Here is a 25511-nt window from a genome sequence, read left to right as displayed (position 1 = left end):
AATTTAAGATAGATGTTCTAGAAAACACCTTAGAAAGGGTGGATTGAGCTAAGGTGGGAATTTCCTTTCCTGACAGGTCAGCTACAGCTGGGACTGGGAATCTTGACAAGGGGCACAGTGAGGTGCGGTATTCCCAGGGGGGCAGGGGCACCAGAGTACCCACCTACCCCATCATCTCCAAGACCAAGAGAGTGTCAGTGCTCCATTCCCAGTCACACCATGGCTTTGAGCAGAGAGGAAGGAGGGTCTCAGGCCTTTGATTTCTAGTTCTAGGAATGACCTTTCGTGGCTGTACACATTTTAAACTATGAAAGGAAAGTGACCTTCCCCTCCCACTCAGACTCTTTACAAAAGCCCAAATCTTGGGTCCACTGCTATGTAAGAGTCCCTTCCTTTTTCTAGTTTTAGGTGTCAGGGTCTCAGGTTTCTGGTCCTATATGCACAATCATCTTGTCCCAGTGAGGTGACCTGAGGGACTCGGTGGACCTACGCTTGAATCCTGTATGTCATTGAACCTCTCTAAGCCTCAGTTTTCTCACCAATAACATGGTAAGAATCTACTTCACACAACTGATGTATTGGGTTAACAAATGTGAGAGGCTTTACAGGAGGTTACTGCTCTTAGGAGGTTACTAACTAGTAACAGCTTTTCATTCTAGATGAGGTTCATGGGGACACTGAGGACATAGGCACATCTTGTCTTCTTTGTCTGTCCCTCTTCTGCAAAGTCCTGAGGGGTGACACAGTTCTGTAGCTGCCTGCCTCTTTGTGTGGAGCAGAAAATCTTTCTCCTTCTGGAGAAAGCCTAAGAGGAATGCTGTAAGTTTTTATATCCAACTCATAGGAACCATTCTCTCAAATAAGAGGTGGGTAATGGAGCTGGAGGAGAGGTGAGTTCATTCTTTATGCAAATTGGGCATCTATTTAATGTTTCCAAAGATACTGTGTATTTGTTTCATCTGATCTTAAGAGAATCTTGTGTTAGTTATCATTATCCCCATTTTACACATATGGAAACTGAGGCACAGGTACTGTGCTCATCCAATTAGCATGGCTAACGTAGAAAGAGAATGTAGACTTCCTGACTTGAAAATGGTCAGTCTTGAATTTCATAATTTTCAAATAAAAGAAGCCAGGGTCCATGTTAAAACAAATCAAGAGGTGGACATAATTGATCTTCTGGACACCATATCTCTCCACTGGTGCTTAAGCATTTAGATCTTAAGTCCCTCCCCTCGTCTACCCCCCAAAAAAGTTATTTCTGTAAGAAAAATATGACATTATATTAGTTATACCTGAGAGAGAATTGAAAGCTGTGGAAACCTGACACATCCCAAATTTTTGGTTAAAGGCTTTGGCTTCTGCTAAAGAATTGCATGCCTCCGAGAGCTGATGTGGAAGGGACTTTAGCGGAGGTGGTTGTGGGGTGCTGGAGTGAGGGATGCCGGAGTGTCTTCCCTTTGCTGGTGTAGGCAGAAACACCTCGGTACAGAAGTTGAGTAGACGTTCAAAGATTTTCCTCTTGATGCTCTCATTCAAAGGCCAGATTTGCCTGGGTGGAGCCCACCAGCTCTGAGTTATAGGAAAAAGTGAATGGTGCTTGTACTACAAAATTATATTGACAGGTCTGACTTTGGTTGAATAGGCTCCTGGTATGTCACATTGGCCATTTTATTGTTTTTTTTAGAGAGAGAGGAAGGGAGAGGTAGAAACATTAATGTGAGAGAGAGACATCAATTGGCTGCCTCCTGCATGCCCCCCCTCCCACTGGGGATCGAGCCTGCAACCTGGGCACGTGCCCTTGATTAAGAACCGAACCAGGACCTCTCAGTCCATGGGACAACACTCAATCCACACTAGCTGGGCACATTGGCCATTTTAAATACACTGTGGGAGATGCTGGGGAAACCAAATTATTTCCCACTGGCAGATTCCATCCTGAAGCAAGGTCTGTTTTCTTTCTTTTGAAACATGCCACTTTTTCATACAAATGTTCTTTATTGCTGTGAGGAGGTGGGCACACACCTGTTGGGGATGGTTGTCCCGAGTACTGGTAGGACATTAATGTCATTTGTGGATGGAGTTGGGTATGACCTGTCACCATTCCCCTCAAGATTGACTCCAATTCTTATGTCATAGACAGTACTGCAGAGATGGCATATGCTTTTCTGGCTAAATATAAAATCAAAAAGGCTGGATTCAAAATTATAGGCAGCAGTAGAATTGACGAGATTAATTTCCTTATTATTCTTTTAAGAAAACAGGATGAGATCTGGCCCTTTCTGTTTGGCTCATTATTTGAGAACATGTCCTTTCTCCACATATATTCACTGAAATTATGTTTCAATACATATCTATCTATCTATATCTGCTTATTAAATCACATGGTGAAAAAACAAAATAATATATATGAGTGTTTATCAGCCATTCTCCTCTGTGTGATTGATTTAGCTGATTTTACTTTATACATATTTATAGATTATCTGATAGTAAATCATCACTTAAAAATTCTGTGAATATGTAACATATATACTATAAAAATATTTATTATATGCTCACACTGTCTTGACAAATCAGGATTGAAACACTGTAAGTGGGAACATATTCCCACAAACGTCTATTAATTTATAGTTACTGAGATAATGGCATACACGTCCACTTTCAGTTCTATCTGGGTAGCTCTGTAAATTGTGTATTGATTATGCTAATGGCACCGGTGTCTTTATTACTCGTCTGCAGATACATGTAGATCAAATGCGCTTTGGCAGGGTTGTCATTGTGTAGGAAAAGTGCATTTTGAAAGTCTGGTGTTTGGCGAGATGAAGTTAAAACTAAAGAGAAACATTAAACTCTTGGAAACTTAAGGAATTGTTGTGTTTCAGGAAATAAAAAGTGCAGTTAAAAAGTTAAAAATGATACTCTTACATTTTCTTTGTTTCAGATTTCTTCAGGAAAGTGTGACAGAAATGGTATTAAATCAATAATGATTTATTTTTATGGTTTATTTTTGGTTGTGTGGCTTTTCTTGTTTTGTTTATCAGGCTGAAGGAACCTTAGCCATTTAGGGTTGCATGTATTTTTTAATTTATTAGCCCAACGAGAGGAGAACAAAATGAATTTTTTTCTAATTGTACATACATTTTCTTGTGTTTTGTAATAGCTTATAAATCACAGCCTCATTTCTTGCTTTGATCTTTTATTATACAAACATGTACCTTATTTTATAGGATTTTTCTTTTTTCTCTCCCTTTTGCTGAGCCATTATGTTACCAAAGCAGTTGTTCAGAAACTACTTCCTTATCTTCCTCAATGGGATGCTTCTTAGAAATATGGGCCTTCCACTTGCTATGTGCCAGGGAAGAAAAGAAAAAAAAAAACTTTAAAAATTTTGTTTTCAAATTATTTTTCACTTTATTTTGTTTATTTTTATTTTATTTTATTGTTTTTATCCTTACTCGAGGACATTTTTTCATTTTTTGTCCAGATAGAGTGGGAGGGAGAGCGAGGGAGAGAGAGAGAGAGAGAAACATCGACATGAAAGGGACACATCGAGTGGTTGCTACCCGCACGACCCAACCAAGGCTGGGGACAAACTGCAACTGAGGTATGTGCCCTTAGCGGGAACCGAACCCGGGTCTCTCTGGACCGCAGGCTGACGTTCTAACCGCTGAGCCAAACCAGACAGGGCTCACTTTATTTTAATAGTAGTTTGATCCCCAGTTTGTTTGAGAACCAGTTGGAACTGCTGAAGGGTAAAAAAAAAAAAAAAGCAAAGTTTTTATGTTTCTGGGTGACATGATTCCATTTAGACAAATCTGGTTGTCTCTGCATTTCAAATACATCATTAACATTGAGAAGAAGAACTTCCCAAATTAACAAAAAATGTAAAGTTACTAATTGAGAAAATTGGTTAATAATATTGGAATGATTTTTGTGAATGAGATTGGATTTTATCTTCTAAAAATGCAAAAGCGCAAAGAGAAAAGTACTGTTACCTGACAGCAAGTCAATGTTTCTTGTTTAAGACAAAGCACTTTCTCCCTAAGCTGTATTTTAGTAATTGTTAAGATAGTTAACTTTAAGTGTCCAATTCAGAAATATTGTTACAAGTGCATTGGTGTTATTGAAAATAGCTGAAGCAGTAACAGTTGATAAAAATATCAGCAAGTATGGTGTCTGGAACACAAAGGCTTTTCTGCCCCAGATGTTATTTTGCTGGGTGGAATAATGCTATAGTAGCATAGCTTACTACATTTAAAGAGAAAAGAATGAGACCCTTTTCTAAACATTCAAATGTCTAAATACTAAATTCCAATAGGTTTCATTTATTATTGTATTTGTTCTAAGAAGCATTTTTCACTCTTATCTGGTCGTTGTGTGCTAAAGACTACACATACATGCTTTTTAATACTTTGCTTTTCTCCAAAGTGGAGTTTTAGCAGTTTAAAATCACTTTGCTGTAGAGACATCAGCACTTGTATATCTGGATGTTAAAAATATTTTTTGAGAATATTTTTCTTATATAAAATGGAAGAACGGGTTCGTGAGGCTTGGTTTAAGATTGAGCAGAGGGATGTAGAAGTTGGCTTTGTTAGTTTTGTAGGGAGTTAGGGACTGTACCAGATTCAGATGTGTCAACAGCCCCTTCACAGTTAACCAGCAAAGTTGGACATGAAGGCATCCGCATAGTTAGTAGAGTGAAAAGTCTCAGATACGGCAATCAGAAAGTTATATGCCAAAAAGTCTCCCCAAACAAAGCAGAACAAAACAACAAAGGACAAAAAGACATTGGGTAGTTCACTGTAAATTCTTTATTTAGAAAAAAAAACTTCGGTAGGAGACTTTTTTCTTAATTTTTTGGCTAGGTGATACTGAATTTCTGTATCCATTTTAGTCTTTTTCCATCTAATATTTGTCCTGTTGATTTGTCATCATTCTCTATGGTTCTTACTCTAGTCTCTTCCAGAAAGGCTCTCCTCTTTAAAATAAAGGTTTTAATATATTTATTTGGGTTTTACATTATTAAAATCAGTGATCTAGTGTTAATACTTTGTCTTGTGAAAAGGATTGTGAACTACATGTAGAGTCACGTTAGTAAAAATGAATGGTTAATGCTTTTTTTTTTTTAAAGACAGAATAAAGAGATAGCAGAATCAAATTCTGCAATTATTTTTCCCTGGCTTTGTTTGCGTTTGAAATATGACTAAAGTAAAAGGAATCTCACAAAAAATCTCCTAAGTCCCAAGAAGTGTCTTTGGGGCCCTTGTAAATCTCTTATACTAGATTAAAAATTTATCTGCTGTGATTCTGTATTTCTGTCCAGTCTTTCTCCAGCGTGGCTTTATTGCGATGATGGACAAAAGGGGAAAGCTGGGTGTGAAAAGAGTGACAGAAGCAAGTCGTTAGCCTTGATTAATACACCAGTTAAAACCAAGATCACACGTTCATCTCTAGGAATGGCTCCGCCACGCCCGATGCCTGGCAACCAGTGACAGCTCTCCTCTCCTCATGCCAACAGTAGTCCCACATCCTCTAGATCGTGTTTCTGTAGGGGCTCCCCATTACTTCCATTCTGCCACTGACTCCACCTTGTTCCTGCACGATGTAATAGCTTTCAGGCAGGTCTCCCTGCTTCCAGGGCTGCTCTCTTGCTCCCCCATCCTCTCAGTCACCAGTGGGCGCGTCTTTCTAAAATGTGAACACTGTCCGTCGTCTTTAATTCCTCCAGTGACTTCTCATAGCACTGAGGTTAACATTTGAACAGAACACAGTAGTTCTTTCATATCTAGCCACTCTTGCAGCCGGGTCCCTGCCTCTGCTCCCTGCCACTGCTCCCCTTTTTTTCCACTCTATGCAGTGCCCCTCATTCGAACAGCACAGAAGAACCCTCACTTCCCAGAAGGCATCATGTTGTTTTGTGCTTGTACATATGTTTCCTCTGTTTGGAGAACCATTTTCTACTTGTCCTCAGTGCTGTCTATGTTTAACGCTTCGCCCAAGCTGACTTTCTTGGATACAGTTTTCCTGCTCTGCCCATCTGATTTCAATACCCCTTGTCTGCGGGTTCCTGCATCTGGGTACTTATCCTGCCTTCTGCCGTCGGTGATTTACTCATCCGCCCCGCACCGCTGCTTGCCTGCTCGTCTCATGTCATGGCATATGCAGGAAAATGATGTTTCGAATGGCACACTTGGGTAAGTGGAGAGGCCACAGGGCTGCAGTTTGCAGGCACCCCAAGCTGTACCTGGCCACTTCGAGGGCTGAAAGGGTCAGGATCCTTTGATACCTGAACCCACTTTTGACCTGCCCGTGGAGAAGCTTTGCTGCGGCAGAGTCTTAGACCAGTGATTTTAAACCGATGTGCCGCAAGAATTTTTAAAACATGCAGTACTGACCTTTTTTCCCTTAGATTGTCAAATAAAAAAAAAAATGTCAACAGCCAACACAACAAAACCATCTGTGTGAATGCCCTGTCTTGAACCATAAATATATAGGTCATAAAATGGAGTTGTACCTTATTAGACACATCACATAATAAGATTGTGTCTGATTGGTTAATTCTTGGTACCAGAAATGCGTATATACATGTATAGGCACCTGATTTTTAAAAAATTTACTTTGAACCAAAAAGGGTAGGTAATTACTATTTTATTATTATTATTATTTTAGAAATCAATAAAAATTATACCAGGTTTTTTTTTTTTTTTAGATCAGCAAAAAATGTATATATTTTTTGGTGTCCCATAGAATCTTAGTAATTAGTTTATATGTGCCATGAGATGAAAAAGGTTGAAAATTGCTGGTGTTAGACTTTCCATCTTCAGGGCCTTGGTCACATGTCTATTACTGTCTAGGTGCTCAGTAAAAATGTCGTTTACTGAAGTTGCGACCAGGCAGCTATAGTAATTCAGTTTAAAGGTTAAATGACTCTAAGGCAGGAATATTTTTTTTTAATTATTTTTTTGTTAATCCTTACCTGAGGGTCTTTTTCCATTGATTTTAAGAGAAAGTGGAAGGGAGGGAGAGAGAGAAACATTGATGTGAGAGAGACACACTGATTGGTTGCCTCCTGCACGACCCCAACAGGGGCTGAGGATTAAACCTGCGACCTGGGTACATGCCCTTGACCAGAATCAAACCTGAGGCCCTTGAGTCCACAGGCTGACGCTCTAACCACTGAGCCAAACCAGCCAGGGCGGCAAGAACGTGTATAAATAACACTTTAGTTGGAGTGCTGATACTGCTTTCTTCTAAATTTCATGGTAAAGATAAAGAGGGACTAAGGAGAAGAAGAAATTTGGGTTCTAATTGGAAGAGGAGAAACTTTTTATTTGCTTCCAAAGTGTGTGTGTACAACCTCTCCCAAGGCTAATTTCTTTCCTTCCACTCACCCTCCTGCAAGGAATTTCATTGTAGGTGAAGAGTGGTAATGAATTTACGTTTAGCAAGTGATAATAGTGCATCTGTGATTTTTCTCTTTGGTCTTAAAGGACCATGGCAGACCCATAGAACAAATAAAATCTCAGATATTCTAAACTTCAACAGTGTGGTTTGTTTAATACAGAGATCACTCTGCCTGAGAAGATTTTATAGACAAAGGAAAAAACAAGTACATGAAAAAAATATATTTTTTTCTTTTCTTTCCCTCTGTGAAATAATGTAACGACTTTTAGAGAATAGACTGGATAGAAAATAAACATTGGAGAAAAAATAAAAAGAGCACATTTTCATCCTTGACCACATGCGCTCTTTGGACTCATTGGGTCCAGCCAGGTCTCTGCCTGGGATTGCCATCACTCTCCTGCCTAGGTTTGGGATGCTCCTCCTTAGCCACACCCCCCCCCCCCTCAGCCACCACACCAATCGTTTTTGTTTTTGTTTTTGTTTTGTTTGTTTACCTTTTCTTGACAGTAGAAAAAAAATGAGGCTGCAGACCAGCAGGCGGGCGTGGGCCAGACGGCTGCACAGTCTGGCAGTGTTGCATTCCTTCATTAGAGCTAGTTGCCGTTTTATAACAGTGTGCGATTTATTTTCCCTAAATCTGTTTTCATCTTAGGGGATTTAAGTTAGAATGCACATCCAGAGCCCAGAAAGCACAAAATAATGATCCCGCCCTTTGGTTTTTGAAAACTAGGAAGGCTTTGTGCTCCTTGTTAACTCTTTGCAGCCTGAAGGTGACTGTTCCTGTGTTGTTGAAAAGTAGGAAGGGAAATCAGTGAGCGCGATTTGAACATACTTGTAGGGGAGGAGTACTTTCAGACATGGTTTGCTCTGAACAGATAGTATCTGATTTTCTTTCTAAGCACAGGACTTCTAAGTATGTCAGCCCACCCTGGAAGGCTGGTTATGTGTACACATGTGAACTTTACAAACAACATTAGACAATTAGTAGTTATTTGGCACAAGATGACAGATGACTGGTACCCTGAGGTGCCTCATTTATAGTGATGGGGGGGGGGTGAGCTTAGAACATATTTGTTTAAATTATTTGTTTACTTGTTTATCTTAGAGTTTCTGAAAATAAGACACTGGGTTTTAACACTTTTTATTTTCAGAAGCTGTCCTTGGAAGAAAGAACTGAAGAGCAGCTTTCTAAATAACAGAAACATTCTATCTGTACTAGTCTGCTAGTCATGTAATGTTTTCTGGAACATTTTTCTTGAACATTTATTTTCTGTAGTTTTAGGTCATTAAGATCTAGAAGGTCATGGTCATCACAAAGAAGGCAAAGCTTGTTTTTGCCTTTTTTTTTTTTTTAAGGCAGTATACATTTTTTAGTTGGTAGCTTCTTGAACTTAACTGGCACGGTATGGGTAGATTTTACATTGAGTAATTCATACCATGGTTGTTTAATTTGGTGAAAAACTGGCTTTGACCAGAGAACAAACTGTTGGGAAATGGTCCAACAGTTTGTATGTGTGAGTGTGTGTGTGTGTGTGTGTGTGTGTGTGTGTGTGTGTTTAAGAGGAAATTTTGGGTTCATTCATCTCTTGCCAATTTTAGTTGTTAAGTAATCTTCTTGCATTCATATTTACATCATCCCCAGAATCTTGTGTTTCTGCTACTCTCATAAAAACTGACTCTGGTTTTTAAGGTAAGGCTTCAGGCTTGGAATGAACCAGGAAAAGCCTCATTTATATCTCCTGCAAGGAGGACAGAGGGCCTGCACTGTGTACTGGCTGCCAGGAGTTTTTATAGTAATACTTTGTATCTAGGCTCTGGCTCTTACCATTAAATGTGCTTTTTATAAAGTACCAAGTTATAAATGTAGTGCAGCTACGGCATATTAATCTTACTGCAGAGATTTAATGAGGCAGTTGTTTTGCGATGGACACTATTGGGAGCAGAGAGCGACAGAGTTTTACTTTACCACTGAGCTGCAGAAATATTCCTTGCCTGGTAATAATTATAACCACATGATCTCTGAGTTTTTCTTTCTTTTGCCAGTGCTTTTCCATGCAAAAGTGGCTTGGAAGGAGGTCCATTTGTAGGCAGTGAAATGGATTGGAAATTGGGCTGTTTTCTCAATGGTTTGACATTTTCTCTTTGATCAGGCATGGGATCCTTGTTGCACAAGGAGAAATATGTAAGATGAGTTTCAAGAATACAGATAGTCTTTGCCAGTCCACTGAGATGGCTTTTAGATATTCATTACTTTTACTTGACTTTTATATAGGTTATAAAAAGTAAATGTGGTGAAACCTCATTTTTACATGGACAGAATAGAATTTCTGCTGGTTGGCCTTAAACTGATCCCACACTTGAAATTAATTGAAGTCCAGGGTTTATGGCCTCCAACACTTTTAAGCCAGTGCAATTTTTCATTTTCCCCAAAGTTGTAATTTTATTAAACCAAGTTATAGCAATAACAACCCTCACGAAGAGAAGGGATGAGAAGAAAAGAACCACCTGCCAGAGAACACAATAAGAAGAAAATCAGACTTCTTTTACATTTCCATTTATAAGTAATGTTAACAAAATTGGAAACAGAAAGCTGCCCTTCATTTTTGTAATAATAATTGTTTCTTTGTTCCAAAATTAAGCCTTTTATCCAGGTCAGGACACTGTAAATCCAGCATTTCATGGTACCCTTTCGAAGGGATCAGTCGGAAAGCTGGTTGTGCAGGTGAGATCTCTGTGATGGATGGAACACATTTGTGGGCATCCTTTAGGGCAAAGGACAGAGCGCATTGCCTGCAGCTACAATGGGGTTTGTAGTCCCAGTGCAGGCTGTCTGTGGATATTTAAAAGCATTGTCCTTTGGGTGGGTTTATAGCACAACAGTAGAGTTGGAAGAACAATTGTTCTTCTCGCAGTGGTGTTGGGGGCAGGGCAGTACTTACAGGCATGGACCTTGTATTTATAACCCCTTAGGTTGAAGTCAGAGGTTTGAATGGCTAGCAGAGTAATACAATTATTTTTTATGATTGGATCTCCATGGACTTTATAAAAACTACATAACTAAGGCCATGTGCAATTATTGAAGTGTAGCCACCTGTGGGAAAGAAATGGTTGACAATGTCAGCCTTCTAGAATCTTCCTACATCAACGGACACGAGGAACAGAAACCCATAACAGAAATAAACACATCTTTTGAATGGACGAGAAAGAATTCTTCTTGAAAGCGGAGACTGGATAAAAAAAAAAACTACTTCCAAGGAGAGAGACTGAGATTCCAGCACTCATTTTGCCAAGGCATCACAGGCTATAATCGCACCCACCCCCCAGAGGGCCCCTCTTAAGAGGTGACCTACAAACAGACGCGCCAGTTGGCTGGAGCAGGCATGCTAAAGTTGCGGCAGAAGCAAGTAAGCTTGACTGACTGCAGTCCCCGAAGGGTTCTATCTGTAAATGCAGAAGTGGAAACAAAAACATTTTTTATTAGTGTTAAAATGACCCTCATTTTAATAACCAGCCACAGTGTCAGACGCATGGACGGGAGTCGTTCTTTAGCTTTGAGGAGCTAAAGCATCATGTATGCCTTCCTGTTTGTGTGATGTGTTTGATATTAGATTCGTGTAAAGTGTCCACATTCTTGAATAATAAGGAAGGCGAGTTTTTATCTTTTTTCTCTGCATACTATTTAAAGTATTCACAGTGTCTCCTTATTTAAAAAACAAATAGGCCTGCAAACTTGATGTGTAGCATTTAAATAATGGTATAAAAATTCAGACTGAGCGCCCACATCTCCCTGAGTGCTGTCAGTTTTATGAGAAATTGGAAACTCATACTAAACAACTAAGAGTATTCAGTGTGTGCGTGTTACCTTCCGACAAGTATTTAACGGTGTGTGTGTGGGGGTGCAATTTGCCATAATTGGGACAGTTATTTATTTTCCTGAATTACCCTGTAACTTGGTAGTATTTTACCACTTGGTTATAGTTTGTTTGACATCTTTCAACCATCACCCATTTGTTATGTCTGTAGCTATAGATGAAACATTTGAAACCAGCAAAGTCAAACGTGGTGAACCATATAAAATGTCAATTTTGGAAAATGTAGGTGTGTAAGATGCTTTTTAATTTGGAAGTACCTGGTCTGTTCCTGTTTACAGAAAGAATAGCAGCAAAGGGCTTTTTATGTACGCCTTTTACCCCTTCTTTACTTTGTCATCATCACTAAATAACACTTACCAAGCACCCACCTGAACATGATGCTGTGCTGGGCAAAGTACAAGACAAACAAAAAAGACCCCGTGACTACTCCCCCGAGAACGAGCAATCTCAACCCCAGTATGTTGAAATGGGCACTGTGCAAAGTGTTAAGATAATAATTTTCCAGATGGCAAATCAACCCAAATTACCAATTTACTTAAACACTATGTTCTTTTTAAAAAACAAACAAACAAACAAACAATACTACTTGCTCTTTGGGATGGGAATTCTGCATTTTTTTAATCAACCCAAGAGAATATTATATATGTTAAATGTAAGTTGACTTTGGCATCGGTGAATCACGTGTAGAGTGGTGATGCAGTTAGGGTTATTGCAGATACAGAATGAAGACAGGGTTTGGCACAACTGCCAGCAAGGAGGGAACATAGGTACTTGTAGTAAGGTTTGTAGAAGTGTGTTCCATGCAAGATAGCAGGAAGGAATTGCAGACACTTAGTGACTTCTCTGAGAAACTGCGACTCATTTTGTTTCTGTGAATTCTTGATTTTACATTTCATGTTGAAAAAAGTTTGACTACAGAGAATACATTACATGTTTCTTAGGTATTTTGATACCCCTCATTTGTAACTATTTCATTAACTACTCTATTTTGAGACATTGTTTCTGACTTTGGAGGACTTTTTGCTATTAGAAATTATCGTCTTATAAATTATGTCATAGATTACATTATCCTAATTACCGTTAAAGAGGCATATTCTCTCTCTCCCACCCTTCCCACCTCTGCTTTCGTGTACCGAGGAGCAGAGGCGCCATGAAGTTTGGGGGTGCTTCTCTAAAACAAGTCAAAGGACAGCATAAAGAACCAAGAGCTATTTTAAATATTTATTGAGCTTTAACTGAAAACATTACTTGCCTTCTAGTCTCTTATTTCCCATTGCTATGTATGTAGCATGCTTAGGATTAGAATGGAACTATTTTTAGTTTTCCCATTATTAGCTTTTGATGTTGATAGTGCCAAATCAAATTGTTGATTATAATTTACAATTGTTATTTGGATATTTTGTTTTATTTGTTGCTGATTTTAAGAACAGGAGACATAGCAATATACTTACGCTAGAATTTGTGTTTGTAAGAATGTTTGGCTGTGTGGTAGAGCTTATTTTGCTATCGCTTTCTAGCAAATAATGGGATAACTGTGTGTTTTCACCAATTTATAAGTAAAGGTCAATTTTGTGCCTATGGTAATTAGCTTAGCGTATTCTAGACTTTTGGCTAATTCTGGTAATTTCCTGTGAAGGAGTATATTTAGCAGAAAAGGAATTCATTCTTAAGCACAGTGTTTTCTTTTTTCTTTCCATTGGAGACTGTTTAATTTTGAAAGTGATTTATATCTCTTTTTTTAAGCAAAACCCCCTGAAAGACTAAGGGTGGCAAATTACTTGAAAGAGGAGATGGGGAAGGGGCTGCACAATGGAGGAGAAATGGCAAACTTCCAGTCATCATGGAATGAAACATTTCAGGGAAACTCACTTTTGATTCTTCTGTAATAAAATCTGCAGTAACGCCCTCACCTCGCAGCTTCAAGGAGAATTGTTTTTTCTGTGTTTGGTAGCAAGAAGATTAAATGTGACTTTAAAAGAACCTGTCTTTACACCCTATACTTACAGTCTTGATTTTTTTTTTCCCAGACCCCAACTGTAAACTTGAAGACAAGACTGAAGATGGAGAGGCACTAGACTGTAAGAAGAGGCCGGAAGACGGAGAGGAGTTGGAGGACGAGGCTGTGCACAGCTGTGACAGCTGCCTGCAGGTGTTCGAATCGCTGAGCGATATCACAGAACACAAGATTAATCAATGTCAGCTGACAGGTAAACAATACTTATCACTTCTTGTCTTCTCTTACTGTTCTCTTACTAGTTCTGATTTTTTCCAGTGTGTTCCTTTTTCCCCCCTTCCAATTATTTTGCTCCTACACTTGAATACCTAGGTAAGTCTAGAATGCTTCGGGAAGAATTCTCAGATGGTGGTTTACAGCAAACTCGGTGTCACAGCCCTGAGATTTGAACTGTACCTAGATTTTCATAGCTAATGGATATATTTAGTTTCTATTTTTTTTTTTTTTAAATTACAGTGATACCATGTAGGTGCTAACATTGGGTGGCTAAAATAAAGTTTAAAAATACCTTCCGAATTTTTTTTTTTTCCAAAGAAAGTTAATATTCATTAGGTTATTTTAGTTTACATGTCATCTCCTCAAGGGATTTTTCACTGATCCTTCTCTGCCTGAGTTCAGTGCCTTTTTGTGTTCCCATAGTCAGATGCTTATTCTTAAATATCACAGTTTGGACTGTATGCGTTAACTTTTCCATCTGTTTCATTGGAATGAAAGCCCATGGATGGTAGGAACTGTGTTGTTTTTACCCTTGTACCCTGTGAGCCTTTGGCCCACAGTAGGGACTCACTACAATACAGAAGCTATTCTGCTCTGCAGTTGATGGGAAGAATCAGACTTAAAATGACGTGAAGCATGATATGTTCAACTGAACCATTGGAGAAAACAAAAACTCGCTTTACCCGATTTCTGCTCTCATTAAAAATATATCCTACAAAAACGTGCCATATGAAACTAGGTGGGATATTTAGAGAGAGTTTTTTAGATTCATGTTCTTTTTCTCCTACCATTTGAAGCTGACACTACTCTTGTGTGTGTATGTGTGTTTATAGATCTCTTTCTCTCTTTATTTTATTTTCCTAGCACACATTTTTCTTCAATTAACCATGTGTAGGAAATGTATTTACTAGACAAGGTCGCTCTCCAACTGTTTTCCACAGATATTGATATTTTAGTAAGATTTTAATAGGTGTTCCATTTTAACCAGATTTCCTGACACAGATTATTGTGGAAGTGTTGGATTAAATCCAATTAAAAAGGCTTCTCTATTAAAGTGCACTGTGGTTCTTCAAGAAGGAATTGCAGTGAGTAGGTTGATTCGGCCATAGAAAGAAGACCCATTATCATTTTGGGAACACAAGTATGAGAATTGATGAAACTTATATAAACATTGGCCACGTACATATTTTTTTATGGTTTTTAGAAACTTACTTTGATGGAATTCCAAATTTATAGCAATTTTAAAAAATACTACATGCAATTCCCATGACATTTTCCTGATTCTCAGTTGTTTACATTTGACCCCATTTTCTTGATCATTCATTGTCTCTCTCTTTCATCATTTTTTTTCTTGACCATTTGAGACGGTTGCAGGTATCATACCCGTCTAAATATATCCTGTGTATTTCCTAAGAACAAATACATTCTCTTACATGACCACAGCGCACTTACCGAAATCAGGATGGAAAACACTTACCATAGAATACTATCATCTAACCCACAATCAATATTTAAGTTTCAAAAGTTATTACAATAATGTCCTTTAGAGCTATATGTTTTTTTTCTCATTCAGGACAAGGATGAGAAAACACTTCATTGTCATGTCTCTCTCGTTTCCTTTCACCTGGGATGACCTCTCAGCCTTTGTCTTTCTTGATGAGTACCTGCCAGCTTTTTGGAGAATGTCCCCTCCAAAGGGGGTATTTGAGTTGATTTGACGTTTTCCCATGATTACATTCAGGTTATATACTTCCATGGCAAGAATACCACCAAAGCAATGCAGAGTCCTTCTCGGTGCATCAGATCAGGGAGTACGTGATGTTGATTTGTCCCAAGTTGATGATGCACACGTAATCGTTTAAGGTGGTATCTACCAACTCTCTCTACTGTAAAATTACTATTTTCTCATTGAAAGTAATAAGTAATTTGTGGGAAGATACTTTGACACTAATGTAAATATCCCCATCCTCATAAAACATCCATTTAAACTTCATGTATTTTATATTTATTAGTTGGCCTCTCGTTACAATATCCTTTCTTATTTTTCCATTCATTTATCCATATCACTATGGGCTTTTAAATTTTTATTTTATTTATTGGGTCATAATGCATTGCTATCATTCTTCTGATGACCAGATTGCTCGAGATTTAGCCAACAGGAGTCCCTTCAAACTGGATTCTGTGTCGTGCTAATATGTCTCCATCATTATTTGAGGATTTATTTAGTTTCTGTTCTTGCCTCAGTCCTGCAGTCAGCCTGTTTTCCAAGGGGCCCTGGTACATGTAAGAGGACAAAGGTATTTTGAAACCAAGATGTGGGCACTGTAGCTCATTTCTATAAGTGTATCCGTTATAGACCTTTTCAGCAGGCAGAGTTAGGAAATGGGTATTTGATATAATACATACATATAGTTCATAAGTTACACATATACAAATGCATACACATAAATGTATTTTGCTCTCTCTAATAAGAACTGTGTGTCCTTATTGACACTTCTAATTTAATCCAACACTTCAGGTATGTCCCAGAATTTTTTCTTTTCATATTTGGTACTCCTTTTTTAGCAGCGTGAAACATAACTTCCATCATTCTTAATATGTTTACTCATTTTCTTGGGTCTAGGATACACACTAACTAGTTTCAGAATTGCTTACTCATATCATCATGATAACCAGACCAAGTAAGTAGAGTTTAATAGTTGTTTATAATTATTAATGCTGTGATTTTTTTTTTTTTTTGTAATTCTCACCCGAGGGTATTTTTCTATTTACCGTCAGATAGAGTGGGAGGGAGGGAGAGAGAGAAACATTGATGTGAGAGAGACACATTGGTTGGCTGCCTCCTGCACGACCCTGACCAGGGCTGGGAACAAACTGCAACTGAGGTATGTGCCCTTAACTGGAATTGAACCTGAGACTCATTGGTCCATGGGCCAATGCTCTGACTGCTGAGCCAAACTGGCCAGGGCAGTGCTGTGATTTTTTTTTTTTTTTTTTTTTATCCTCCCCGAGGATATTTTTCCATTTTTAGTACAGATAGAGAGGGAGGGAGACATAGGAAGGGAGAGAGAGAGAGAAACATCGACGTGAAGGGACACATCGAGTGGCTGCCACCCGCACGACCAACCAGGGCCGGGGACAAACTGCAACCGAAGTACGTGCCCTTAGCGGGAACCGACCCGGGTCTCTCCGGACCGCAGGCCAACGCTCTAACCGCTGAGCCAAACTGGCCAGGGCAGTGCTGTGATTTTTAATGTAACATTTACATAAAGTGAAATTTATAAATTGTAAATGTACAATATGATGAATTTTGACAAAATACATCTGCTCATGTTATCCACATTCCTCTTAAGATAATTTCTTGCATCTTAGGAATTTCCCCCACATCCCTTTCCAATTAATAATGCTCCAGTAGAAGTAACTAACTTTTAACTTTTCATTTATTTTTTTTACTTATCTTCACCCAAGGACATTTTTTCCATTTTTTGTTCAGATGGAGTGGGAGGAAGAGGGAGAGAGAGAGAGAGACATCGATGTAAAAGGGACACATCGATTGGCTGCCACCCACTTGACCCAACCAGGGCCAGCGGGTCTCTCTGGACCACAGGCCGATGCTCTAACCGCTGAGCCAAACCAGCCAGGGTGCTTTTATCTTTTTAAATCATAGATTGGTTGTGCATGTTCCAGAACTTCTTTCGTTCAGAGTAATGTCTACAAGATTCATGCCTGTGTGTATATGTTTTTGCATTGCTGAGTAGTATTTCATCATATGAATACATCATAATTTGTTTTCAATTCTTCTGTTAGTTATTTTGGCTATTTTCAGTTTTTGGTTATTATGAGTAAAGTTGTTGAGAACCTTTCTATATAGATCTTTTTGTAGACCTGTGCTTTATTTCTCTTGAGTAGGAATAGAAATGTTGGGTTGTGGGTCTAGGTTGGGCTATGTAAACGTTAACTGTAAGTTTTAACTGTATGAAAACTTCTGAACCTTTTACATTCCTACAAGAGATGTCTGAGCATTCCAGTGGCACATCCTTGCTAACATTTCTGTTGTCAGTCTTTTTAATTTAAGCATTCCGCTGGGTGTGGATAGGTGTTCTTTGTGGATTTATTTACATTTTCTCACTCATATATATTTAATTGACTTCATTTAATGTATTTTTCCTCAGAATGCACACATTTTGGAAAATCCCACTAAGTGCAGGCAATTAGCACGATTCTATTTTCAGTAGGGAATAGCTGGTTCTTTGAAGGAAGCTTTGTTGACGTAGAATCAACACTCACATTAGGCTAAAGACATGGGGACTTGGCTGACCCGGCCAGTGTATTCCATGCTCACAAGAAATCTTACCTAAGGTAAGAGTGCTTTATCTCTTATGTGAAAGATGAACTCTCAAATTCAAATTAAAAAAAACCTTCAAATTTCGTGAGCATTTACATATCATTGAGTTTCTGCCATATAGTTATCCTTATGTTCTTCTCTATGAAATAGAAGCAAAAAATATTATTATTATACAACTTTATATATTATACAGTATCTATTTCTTTATATACTATACAGGTTTCATATCAGTGCAGAAAATGCTGGATTTGTGGTACATAATGTGGTGAAGATACTATTAATATTGTTTTTCTTCAAAAATAAGAAGGACTAATAAAATATTTGATTTATTTTTATCTCCGTCTTTCTAAAATCAGGGAATCTAGTCTGTGCTCACATATCACACTTGAATCAAAGGTGGGCAAATGGAGGCTTACTTGTAGTTTAAGGAAACATGTTCCAGGAAAGGTAAACCTGACGGGCGTGGGTCCTGGTTCTTGTTGTTCAGGAGGAGTTCTTGCAGAGGGTGGTCGATCTGGGAAGGGATAAAAGGGGGAGAAATAAAACCAGGAAGCATTCACATTTTTTGAAGGTGTTAAAGTTGAAACTTGAATTGGCTAAGGGTCTAATCTGGAAAAGATTGAAGACTCTGGAAACATTTTAATTAAAAGAGAAACCTGACTTTTTCACCTTCTTTCTTGGTTATAGCCTTTTACTGTAAGTTAGGAGGGCCAACTCTTCCAATTTTTGTTTCAAATAATTATGCTGCTGCGTTAACTATTTTCTTGGTGGTTTTTCTTCTTTTCCTTCTCCTTCTTTTTCTTTCTGCTTCTTCTGACGCAAGAAGTACTAATTTAGCAAAGGAGGATATTTCTAGTTGTTTTCTTTTTCTCTCTCAATTTTATTCTTTCTCTCACTATTCTTTTTCATTCTTTACATCTTTTAACTTCATCTCTAGCCATATTTGTGTCTTTGCTAATTTTCCTGAGTCTTGTTCTTTCTTTTTTTTTTAATCCTCATCTGAGTATATTTTTCCATTGATTTTCAGGTAGAGAGGGAGGGAGGGGGGAGGAGGAGCGAGAAAGAGAGAACACCATTGATGTAAGAGAGACCCATTGATTGGTTGCCTCCCACACATCCCCCACCAGGGCTGGGGATTGAACCACAGCTGAGGTACGTACGTGCCCTTGACCTGAATCCTCCTACCTGCAACTCTTTGGTCCACAAGCCAACACTCTAACTGTGGAGCCAAACTGGCCAGGGCCTGTTCTTTCTTTAAGACTCATAGTTTCTTTGTTGTTTATATTTCTCCTCTTTATTTTTCTGTGTTATAGTCTCTTGCTGCTCTTTCAACTTTCTTCTTTGCTACTCATGGCTTCCCTTTCCCTTCTGTTGATCTTGAAGTCTTGACTTACATGTTTGGTCCTACCCAGCTAGACCTTTGCCCAAAGACTTTTTGGTGAACAGTTTACAGGAAGAAAGAGGAATTTCTGAGTAGTGTACTGGAGTGTTAACTATAGAGTAGAATTAGAAAAAAAATCTTAAAATGTGTTGTTTGCAAAAAAACAGAAAGCTGAGGCCCTGGCTGGTTTGGCTCAATGGTTATAATCGAGCATTAGCTCGTGGACCAGAGAGTCCTGGGTTCGGTTCCTGCTAAGGGCACGTATCTCTGTTGTAGTTTGTCCCCAGCTCCAGTTGGGGCCATGTGGGTGGCAACCACTTGATGTGTCTCTCTCACATCAATGTTTCTCTCTCTCTCTCTTCCTCCCTCTCCTCTCCCCCTCCCGCTCTATCTGAAGATAAATGCAAAAAAAAAAAAGAACAGAAAGCTGAGGATTCTAGGGTCTGACACGTATGGGAGATACTCAGGTAGTTACGTTGTCAGAGAACTGGCAGGGTTCCTTTGGTCACTGTCATCGCCAAGGGTCAGGCACATTCCTGGGATAGTCTACCTAGATGAAAACGGATTCATTCTATATCAAAAGTCTTGAAATCCTTGTGTAATCTTGCCATGTGATCCTAGACTAGACCAGGCCTTAGGAAATGAAATGAAAACATGGAGCAAGATGATCAATTCTGGACCCAGCTGTGGTAGTCATCCTGTGAATTGATTATGCCTCAGGTCAGTTCATGAGTAAGCTGGACCGAACCCATAGACAGTAGACTCAGCAGGAAACCCAGAGATCTAGAGCGTTACACACACAGTTCCTGGAGTCTACTATTGATGGGTGTCCTAGAATGTGGTCTCCATTCTGGATAAGCTTCTTGGTCCAGGAAAGAGCAAAACAGTCTTTAAAGATAGTAAGGGACAAGGTGGCACTCACGAAGATGAGTTCTTTCTTTGTCTCATGGTGCAACTTTTCTCTACAATTCAGCATGTAAGTTATGTTCATCCCCGATTGAAGGAATAAGGGGAAAGGTGAGAGAAAGAATCCGAATCCCAGTCTTCAGTTGTAGCAGTAGATGGAAGCCACCTGTCTTGCCCCAGCCTTGCTCTCTTTCCTGGAGTCTGGAAAGGGAGGGAAAGCAACACTCTGATGCTGTTGGGACTCTGGTGCAGAAGACAGATGATCAAAATATATATTTAAAGAAGGAAAAGCACAGAGAACCTCTCATTTTACTAATCCACAAACCCTATCATTTCTTGCCAATTCCCTCAGGGGGTGGGGAGGGCTGGAAGCCAGAGGGGTCTCATCGCACTTCTCAACAAAGATTTAATAGCAGGGTGCTATGGGGAAGGCTGAGATTACGGAGACTTTATTATGCTTACAAAACCGAGTTAGAACTAGCATTGTAAATCATCAACACTAACCTACACTTCACAGGATAAATGTGAAAAGTGCATTTGGTAATACTGTATGCTTGTTCTGAGTCATTTTTTTCTTGTCTCCTGCTAATTTGCAAACTTGAGTTGTCTGTTAAGTGTTCTTTCACATTATTAATGTGATTTGCCTGGGTGTAAGTGCTAAACAACTAAATAGCATTGTATTTGTTCAAATATCCTCTGGCCCATCGTGCTATTGGTCAAATGAGCAGGTGGAGATACATGTGACAGCAAGGATGTTGTGCTTTGGGGGAACATGTTAATAGACCAGATTTATAAAGCCCTAACCATATTTGTGACTCCTTTACAAATATTATTTCTGATTCACAGATTCATAGTTTTGAGGAAAATGAACTGAATCAATGACTGGACACTGTACATCAGTATGAAATAGTATATGTTCACTTAATTTGATTTTAAAACTTGTGAGACTTCCTGGAAGCTTCCCACAGATTTTATGAACTGAAGACTTTTAGACATCTGGATTGTTTTTGGCCAGAGAGTCCTTTTTTCAAAAGTGACTTTTTTTCTTTCCAAATAAAGACTGGTTGGTTCTGCTTGAAAATCAAGTATCATAAAAGCTAGTTACGTTGGTAGTGGGAATAAGGGAATTGAGTGTGCTATGGAATGAAGCATCCTTTTCATAGAAGCATATTGGAATGGTTTTTAAAAAATTTCTTCTTTTTAACTTTTCAAATGATTATTTGAAATATATGACACGAAATAAGTGATATTTAAAATTTTTAGTTTATATCAGTTAGGCTTATTACGACATTAGAACTTTTATTTGCATCTTTCTATATTCGTTTCTGTGTTAATTCCTCATTCATACTTTGTTGTCAACCTTTAGATATAAATATTAATTATCTATTTCTATATTAATTAAGCTTAAGGCACTGTATGTTTTATTTTTCTATTCCCCTCCATTTTGTTTGATTTCTGGTTTGCTACTTAAAATGTTTTCTTAGTTTTTAGCCTACTTCATTTTCCAAATCCTGCAGTCCTCCAAGTGCAGTTTCATGGTCTCCATCATTTCCATTCCCAGCCCCTTCTCCACACACTTCTTATATTTTAGACAGTGGTCTTCATAATTTTTGATAAAAATAAATTTAGTATGAATCTTCATAATATCTATTTATTACGACACTACATAGATACATGTATGAGACAACAATGACAAAAGTAGAAATTGAAAAATGAAGTGAAGATGAAACAAACAGGTTTTAAACATAAATTTATGTAGTTTTGAAGTCCTGGTCTAGATTCATTTATTTTGACAATTTATTTAAATGGCTGTGAGAGCTGAAGAAAAAGCGATCTAAAAAAACCACCAGAGAAAGAACATGTGTTATTAAACTTTTTAAAAAAGATTTTCTTGCCCTGGCCGGTTTGGCTCAGCGGTTAAAGCGTCGGCCTGCGGTCCGGAGAGACCCAGGTTCGGTTCCCGCTAAGGGCACGTACTTTGGTTGCAGTTTGTCCCCAGCCCTGGTTGGTCGTGCGGGTGGCAGCCACTCGATGTGTCCCTTTCACGTCGATGTTTCTCTCTCTCTCTCTCCCTCCTGTTCTATCTGAACAAAGAATGAAAAAGTGTCCTCGGGTGAGGATAAAAAAAAAAAGATTTTCTTTTTTTTAATTTATTGATTTTAGAGAGCAAGGAGGGGGTGGAGAGAGAGAGAGAGAGCGAGCAATTTATTGTTCCACTTACACATTCATTAGCTAATTAAAAAAAATTTTTTTTATTGATTGATGAGACAGAAACATAAGTTTGTTGTTCTACTTATTTATGCATTCACTGGTTGATTCTTTTTAAAAAAATGTTTTCTTTATTGATTTTAGAAACAGAGGAAGGGAGAAGGGGGGGGAGAGAGAGAGAAACATAGATGAGAGAGAACATTGATTGGCCGCCTCCTATATGCCCCCCACTGGGGATTTGGCCCACAACCTGGGCATGTGCCCTGACTGGGAATCAATTCAGCCACCTCTTGGTGCATGGGTCGATGCTCAGTCACTAAGCCACACCCGAACAGGCCATTGATTGATTCTTGTGTGTGCTCTGACTGGGTATCGAACCCAAAATCTTAAGCATATTGGGATGCTGCTTTAACCACCTGAGATACCTGACCATGTCATAAACTTTTTCGTGAAGTTCATCATTAACAATGGTGGATATAAGCCCATATTTCAAATAATTTTTCTGATAATCTCAATTCTGTTTTTCCAGCTTTTGGTCAAATCTACTTAAATTGTTTATTTCTTCCTCCTCATGTATGTCGTGGATGACAAAGAACTGTAGTAAGGAGTGAAAGGGACAGATTTGCCCTTTTCCTGTTGATTACTTGTTTTTGACTGCCAATATCTTGCAGTTTTCTTGCAGAGAACTTTTTAAACCACTTGTCAAAATGTGGGAATTTTGTGTGAAATTAGTTTACTTAACCACATTAAATGAGATGATCCATACGCCTATTACGTTGGGCATGGTAGACAGCACTGTTTTGAGATGTGGGAAGAGACTGGAAACGCAAGGGTGCCCAGGCCGATGGAGTACTGCTTATTTCCTCTCTTGCAGGAGGGTCTGATTTGTTTCTGAATGGCCGGTTATGGCAGGTGTCTGTTCTGATGGCTGCTAAATATTCAATGTCTCCTCTACCCTAGAATACGCACCCTTCATTTCAGAGACCACTGTTCGTGACCACCCTTTACTTCATCATGTGCAAAACAACTCACTGAGTCTCTGCCCCTCTCAGTTTAGAGACAGTAGTGGGGCTGTGTGTATCATTTTGTTAATCTGGCAGAATCCTAAATTTTTTTATGCATTTATCAGAGCAAAAGTAATCCTCCAGATTGGTGCCAACCCCGAGCTGTTGGCAGAGTGAGCTCCTTTTTCTGGTTTTACAGGGTCATTTTAACAGAACTTATATTCATGTATGCGTAACCATGGATATAGACAGCAATGCTGGGGATGAGTGCGGGTGGGTGGGTGGGTGGGTGGGATCGGGAAGAGGGTGTCAACAGTGGTGGGGGAGAAACATCTGTAACAAAAATCAATTAATTAAAAAAAAAACAAAAACTCTGTGATGTCCACATTGGTTTTGCTGTAGTAGAATTTTTGTTGTTGGTACCTAGTCTATCATTCTCTTCTTAATATGTTTGTAAAAATTTCTGCCAAAATATGCATATAAGATAATTATTTTTAAGTTCATTATTTCTTCAATGCTTTTCTAATGCTTTTGGGTACTATAATTCGGATTTATAAAAGGATTGTAGCTCTGGCTGGTTTGGCTCAGCAGTTAGAGCGTTGGCCTGCGGTCTGGAGAGACCCGGATTCAGTTCCCGCTAAGGGCACGTACCTTGGTTGCAGTTTGTCCCCGGCCCTGGTTGGTCGTGCGGGTGGCAGCCACTCGATGTGTCCCTTTCACATCGACGTTTCTCTCTCTCTCTTCCTCTCTCTCCCTCCCACTCTATCTGAACAAAAATGGAAAAATGTCCTCGGGTAAGGATTAAAAATAAATAAATAAAAGGATTGTACCTTTGAGTTATGTTTTCCCACTATGAATGATGAGTTATTACATGTATTAATTTATTTAAAAAAATAGATGGAGTGATGAATGGGTCATTTTAAGAAATATTTTTCTATATTATAAGAAATATTTTTTCTACATTTTCTATATTTTTTGATGTACATTTTAAAATTAACTGTTTTTAGCCCAGCCAGTGTGGCTCAGTGGATTGAGCTTTGTCCCGTGGACTGAGAGGTCCCGGTTCGATTCCCAGTCTGGGCACATGCCCGGGTTGTAGGCTCAATCCCCAGCAGGGGGCGTGCAGGAGGCAGCTGATTGATGTTTCTCTCTCTCTCTCCCTCTCTCTCTAAAAAAATCAATAAAAACACATTTAAAAATAAAAATAGGTGTTTTTACTCTCGGCCTGCTTTAAAAACTTGAGAATCACTAGATGGCTGCTAATTATGAAAGTTTCTGAAGGATCAAATTTCTTAGAAATAGAAAATAAATGGGTGTGTCATTTTATTTTTTATAAGTGAAACCTAAACAGAGAATATCTTGTGTATATATAAAGTTGTATTCACAAATTACCTGCTCCTTGATTCATTTGAAGTTTTTGAAATTAGCTTCTTTTTCTTTCTTAATCCTCACCTGAGAATATGTTTGCATTGAATTTTGTTTTTTTGAATGCGCGCATGCAAGGAGAGAGAGAGAGAGAGAGAGAGAGAGAGAGAGAGAGAGAGAGAGAGAGAGAAACATGGGTATGAGAAACATCTTTTGGTTGCCTTCTGCACATGCCCTGACCAGAGATGGAACCCACAACCTTTTGGTTCATGGGATGATGCTCCAACCAACTAAGCCACCCAGCCAGGGTGAAGAAAGCATTTTGAAATGAATGGAACCCAAGAAGAAAACTGGCATTATTTGTGTATAAAAAATGTTACCTTTGGATGTTTTATGTAACCACAGTTGTTTCAGATACATGGTTTTGCCTTATTTGTATAATTAATATTTAATATGTAATTATCTAATTTTGTGGTTTCAGGATTTATTTGCCAAAAATTGTAAATAAAATGTCAAGAACACAAACCATGGGAGAATATCTTCAAGAATTTCCACCGTGTCCTTGATGGTCATTGATGGTAATTAAAGCTGTCAGTTTGTCCCTGTGGAGAAGTGTAAAAATTATAAATGAAGGGCTGTATTCAGGATGTGGAAACAGTGGGGCCTCTTTTGTGAGGAAGATGAATTAAAAGAGACCAAACCTTTCCTGGGCTCTCTGCAGCCATTCAGTCAGTCTTATAAGCAGGGCCGTGTTTCGCTGTTTGGATACAGATTGTGCACACAAGGGCTCTGCCAC

General features: G+C 38.7%; 1 protein-coding gene across 2 annotated transcripts in view; it reads left to right on the top strand.

Annotated features, from left to right (window-relative positions):
* Positions 1-25511, top strand: part of ZNF521 (zinc finger protein 521) — a 292135-nt gene that overhangs the window by 16799 nt on the left and 249825 nt on the right. For both annotated transcript variants that reach the window (XM_036245589.1, XM_036245587.1), the window contains exon 3: positions 13304-13483. In XM_036245589.1, coding sequence (XP_036101482.1) covers positions 13304-13483 — 180 coding nt within the window. The remainder of the gene's footprint in view (positions 1-13303; positions 13484-25511) is intronic.

This window comes from Molossus molossus, unplaced genomic scaffold (assembly GCF_014108415.1).
Source record: "Molossus molossus isolate mMolMol1 unplaced genomic scaffold, mMolMol1.p scaffold_m16_p_6, whole genome shotgun sequence".
Classification (NCBI taxonomy): Eukaryota; Metazoa; Chordata; class Mammalia; order Chiroptera; family Molossidae; genus Molossus; species Molossus molossus.
This window is presented reverse-complemented; position numbering and strand designations above follow the sequence as displayed.